At 44.5% G+C, this 5,073-nt stretch overlaps 1 protein-coding gene across 1 annotated transcript in view; it reads left to right on the top strand.

Annotated features, from left to right (window-relative positions):
* HSD17B4 (hydroxysteroid 17-beta dehydrogenase 4) overlaps positions 1–4,860 on the top strand; it is a 90,658-nt gene extending 85,798 nt beyond the window's left edge. The window contains exon 24 of the mRNA XM_059416072.1: positions 4,510–4,860. Within this exon, the coding sequence (XP_059272055.1) occupies positions 4,510–4,599 (90 nt within the window). The 3' untranslated portion in view covers positions 4,600–4,860. The remainder of the gene's footprint in view (positions 1–4,509) is intronic.
* The last annotated feature ends 213 nt before the right edge of the window (positions 4,861–5,073 follow it).

Below are 5,073 nucleotides of genomic sequence, written 5' to 3'. Positions count from 1 at the left end.
ACGAAAATAGACTCAAAATGGATGAAGGACCTCAATGTGAGAAAGGAATCCATCAAAATCCTTGAGGAGAACACAGGTAGCAACCTCTTCAACCTCAGCCACAGCAGCATCTTCCTAGGAACATCACCAAAGGCAAGGGAAGCAAGGGCAAAAATGAACTATTGGGATTTCATCAAGATCAAAAGCTTTTGCACAGCAAAGGAAACAGTTAACAAAACCAAAAGACAACTGACAGAATGGGAGAAGATATTTGCAAATGACATATCAGATAAAGGGCTAGTGTCCAAAATCCATAAAGAACTTAGCAAACTCAACCCCCAAAGAACAAATAATCCAATCAAGAAGTGGGCAGAAGACATGAACAGACATATCTGCAAAGAAGACATCCAGTTGGCCAACAGACACATGAAAAAGTGCTCCACGTCACTTGGCATCAGGGAAATACAAATCAAAACCACAATGAGATAGCACTTCACCCAAGTCAGAATGGCTAAAATTAAAAAGTCAGGAAATGACGGATGCTGGCGAGGTTGTGGAGAAAGGGGAAGCCTCCTACACTGTTGGTGGGAATGCAAGCTGGTGCAACTACTCTGGAAAACAGCATGGAGGTTCCTCAAAATGTTGAAACTAGAACTACCCTATGACCCAGCAATTGCACTACTGGGTGTTTACCCTCAATATACAAACGTAGTGATCCAAAGGGGCACATGCACCTGAATGTTTATAGCAGCAATGTCCACAAGAGCCAAACTATGGAAAGAACCTAGATGTCCATCAACAGATGAATGGATCAAGAAGATGTGGTATATATACACAATGGAATACTATGCAGCCATCAAAAGAAATGAAATCTTGCCATTTGCGGCGACGTGGATGAACTAGAGGGTATCATGCTTAGTGAAATAAGTCAATTGGAGAAAGACAACTATCATATGATCTCCCTGATATGAGGAAGTGGTAATGCAACATGAGGGTTTAAATGGGTAGTAGAAGAATAAATGAAACAAGATGGGATCGGGAGGGAGACAAACCATAAGTGACTCTTAATCTCACAAAACAAAGTGAGGGTTGCTGGGTGGAGGGGGGTTGGGAGAGGGGTGTGGGGTTATGGACATTGGGGGAGGGTATGTGCTATGGTGAGTGCTATTAAGTGTGTAAACCTGGCGATTCACAGACCTGTACCCCTGGGGATAAAATATATGTTTATAAAAAATTAAAAATTAAAAAAATATCTAAAAGGATAGAAAGGAAAAAAAAAAGAAATTAAAAAGCAAACAAAGAAAAACAAACAAACAAAAAAGAAATGCATTAAATGCACTTAATCTGATTCGGGTGCTTGGCATGGCAGAGCAAGACGGTGCCACTACTGTCTGAGCTTATTTCTAGAGAGGAGTGGGAAGGAAATCTGACTGCAAGCATGAAGAAGAATTGGGCAAAGCAATGGGTTAGAACCCTGCTTGGCACCCTTGATCCATGAAGGGTCGCGTAGTAAACATTCTCCGCTGTGTGGCCCGATGGTCTATGTTGCAAGTGCGCAGTCTGTCCATTGTAGAGTCAAAGCAGCCACAGATAATAGGGAGGCAGAGGAGTGGGGCTGTGTCCTTGTACAGGTGTGTTCACAGAAACAGGCAGCAGACCAGTTTGGCCTGGGGGCAGCGGCTTGCCAGCCCCTGGGTCAGAGTGTGATGGACAGAGGAAGGGTTTCAGATGGGCTTGTCCTCAGAGGCCTGAGATTACGCTGACTACCGTGAGGGATGAGCCATGAGGCCAAGGAGACCACATGTGGAGGCAGGAGGATCCGGGTTTACTGCCATTGGAACAGCGAGGAGGCCGCGTGAACAGTGGGGGCCGAGCAGGACATGATAGAGATTCTTGCCAGTGTTTCTAGCTTCAGCCAATACCACTTGCCTCCCCTCTTAGAATGCTACTTTCATTCTTGTTGCTTGCAGTTTCTTGTCAGCTTTTACTCCTTTGTTGTCAGTGCCTTTGCCTTCTCTGGAATTTGTCCCCTAGCTTTTTCCATAACTGGCTTTAGTTCATCCCACATAGTTCCTTTTTGTTACAGTCTCTGAGAGTATCTTGTTTTCTCTTTCATAGCATTGATAGCTGGTCTTAATTACTTGTTTACATTTTATTTTTTGACTCCCCTACTATAATGTTAGCTTCATGAGAACAGAGGGCAATAGCTATTTCCTGCCTAGGATATTACCTAGTATATATACTGTGGACACTCAGTAATACTGGAGTAGATTAAAGCAAGTGTGAAAAAGAACTAATAAAGGGAACGATGAATCATGGTCTAGTGGTACTGATAACCTTTGCAAAATTCTGGAAAGCACTAAATACAAAAAAGGGGGCAAAAGATATGAACCAGTATTAGTAAAAAAGTAGAAATGACTCACTTGCCTTAGAAAAACTACTAATTTTTCCCAGTATCCACAAAATGCAAATTAAAGGATGTCATCTTGCCTCACATTTGCAAAGATTATGTTAAAGTTTGTATAAGAGCATTCACGTGTAGTTTGGGGGACTATACATTTGGAAAAGTCTTTCTGGAAAGCACTGTGGAAGAGGTTCCGACTTTCTTCCTTCATGGCAACTTACGGTCTCCATATTTTTCGCCTGGTACTCCTAGGCCAAAAGAAATACCCAGCGGTCCAGTTGGTTAAGTAGTTGTGTCCAAACAAAAGTTGTGTGTGACCGCTGTCATCATACTTGCCTCGAGCATTCCTTCCAGTGCCTGTGAATTTGCTGCAGAGCCACGGTGTGGTTTGGAAGCTGGTGATAGGGAAGCATGGTTAGGAAGCTTACTTAAGAAATGTCATTATTTGGAGGCACCAGGGTGGCTCAGTGGGGTAAGCCTCTGCCTTCAGTTGAGGTCGTGATCCCAGGGTCCTGGGATCGAGCCCTGCTTCAGGCTCCCTGCTCAGCGAGGAGCCTGCTTCTTCCTCTCCCTCTGCCTGCCGTTCCCCCTGCTTGTGCTTTCTCTCTCTGTCAAATAAGTAAGTAAAATCTTTAAGGGAAAAAAAAGGTCATGATTCAGCAGTTTCTTGTTAGGCATCTGCCCTGAGGAAATAGGTGTACAGATCTATGTACATAGCCTTGGCACTCTGTGACAACCATTGCTTGCTGGTTTTGGTGGACTTAGTTCAAGGACCTTATCCAAGGTCGCATGTCCCTCTGGGAGCTGGAAGCGAGCAGGCAGGTGTCCATACTGGCTCCCTGCAGGGTTGTGAGCGTAGTGTCCATAATTGCGCGGCGAAAGCGGTCTTAGTTTTGAAATTGCAGTCTCCCGTTCGAACACGGAACACTTGATCCCGACTGAATGAGTTCTCGTTGATTTTTGCCGGGCTCAGAAGTTTAAAAAGGCTTTTGCTTCTCCCCCAATTGATGAGGATTTGCTTCTAAGATTAAGTTGCCGCTGGTTGCTAATCGGGAGGCAGTGTCGAGTGTGCGCAGCCTGGCCCCCCCGTTCCTGCTGGGTCGGGGAAGCTCTGGGGCCTGAAGATGGCCCTGCTGTCCGCTGGCAGTAAATAGATGTTCAGTGTGCCCACTGTGGGCTCATGGCTGTGCTTCCCAAGTGACTTCGTGTTTGTCAGGCTGCTTTGCAGTGGTAAGTAGTAGTTGTGGCTAAAAATCTGTGGGTTTTTTTTTCCACTTTTTCACTTCATGTTCCATATACCGTTTTCTCAGCTATGTAAACTGTGATTTTTTTTTTCTTTTGGGTTGGTGTGGGTTGTCTTCCCTCTGTCGAGAGGGAAGTTGACACCGAGGGGGATCTTCAGCATTTTGCCTGAGTCTGCGTCAGGTGGGGTCGAGAGGTGCACCTAGAGCCCATGGCGTCAGGCCATGCGAGGCCTGGTGTAGTGACAAGCGCAAGTTTATTGTGCTCCTGCTGCCTGGGGCAGGCCAAGCTCAGCGCTTGCCGCACTAATGCCCTCAGCGCAGTGGCAGGCCTGCCTTATTTAAGTCCTCTCTTCAGGCCTCTTGGAGATGAGGAGTCTGGAGCTGCTGGAGGTGAAGGGGTTTGCACCCTGCTCCCCTCGCTTGGAAGCAGCAGAGCCTGGCTCTTCACCCAGCCCCTTGGAGGCGCCAGCACAGGGTCGATGCCTGACTTTGTGACGTGACCTTCTGTCAGTACTTGGCTCTCTGTCTCATGGTGTCATAAATATTTTTAGCATTAGGAACACAGCAAAGACTTTTATTCATAGAGTCTCAAAATCACATTTAAGAACTTACACTGGCCTCCAAGGGTGGGTTGAAGCAGAAACTCACAAGTCTGTCAATTCAGATTATTCTGTGATTTTCCAAAAGATGCCCCCCCCCCTTACATATCTAGAATATGGGTGCTCCCCATAATCATTAAAGTGTTGTTGCTGGATAAAAGTTGCCTTTGTTTTCCAGAGTTGTTATCTCGGTTGTATTCAGTGTGACCAATGATCTTTTTTAAAAAAGAGGAAATGTAAAGTGGTTAAGTCTGGCGCTCTGTTTTTCCTCTCTCCTTTCCAGGCATTCTTTAGTGGCAGACTGAAGGCCAGAGGGAACATCATGCTGAGCCAGAAGCTTCAAACGATTCTTAAAGAGTACGCCAAGCTCTGAAGGACACACTGCAGTGTGAACAAGACTAGAAAAACTACATACTCTCTTCGCCCAGATACGCAAATCTGATTAAGCAAAAGTGATCAAAACTAAGATACAGGGAAAGCTGCTTACCATTTTCAGGTTTTAGATAAGTTTGGAGATTTTAATTTTTTACTAATTTTTCACATTATTGTTCTTTTTACAAGAAATGTAAGCCAGCACGTAATATCTTTCTGTTCTCAGAGCTCTATCTTCAAAATAAAAAAACTTTCACCCAGGTCTTTAGAATCATAATAGCATTTATAAGTGGAAAGGAAAATTAGATGAGGAAAGGCCACTTTGAAGTCTTTTACACTTTGTTTTGTTATTTTCTGATCTCTAATTTACTGATACCCCAGTTCTAACATGAATTATCACACATATTCACTTGTTTTTCATACTCCAACAGTGTCCTGCTTCAAGGCAGGAGAAGGGTCTTTATGTTCCCAAATA

The sequence above is a fragment of the Mustela nigripes genome, chromosome 12 (genome assembly GCF_022355385.1).
Source record: "Mustela nigripes isolate SB6536 chromosome 12, MUSNIG.SB6536, whole genome shotgun sequence".
Lineage (NCBI taxonomy): Eukaryota > Metazoa > Chordata > Mammalia > Carnivora > Mustelidae > Mustela > Mustela nigripes.
This window is presented reverse-complemented; position numbering and strand designations above follow the sequence as displayed.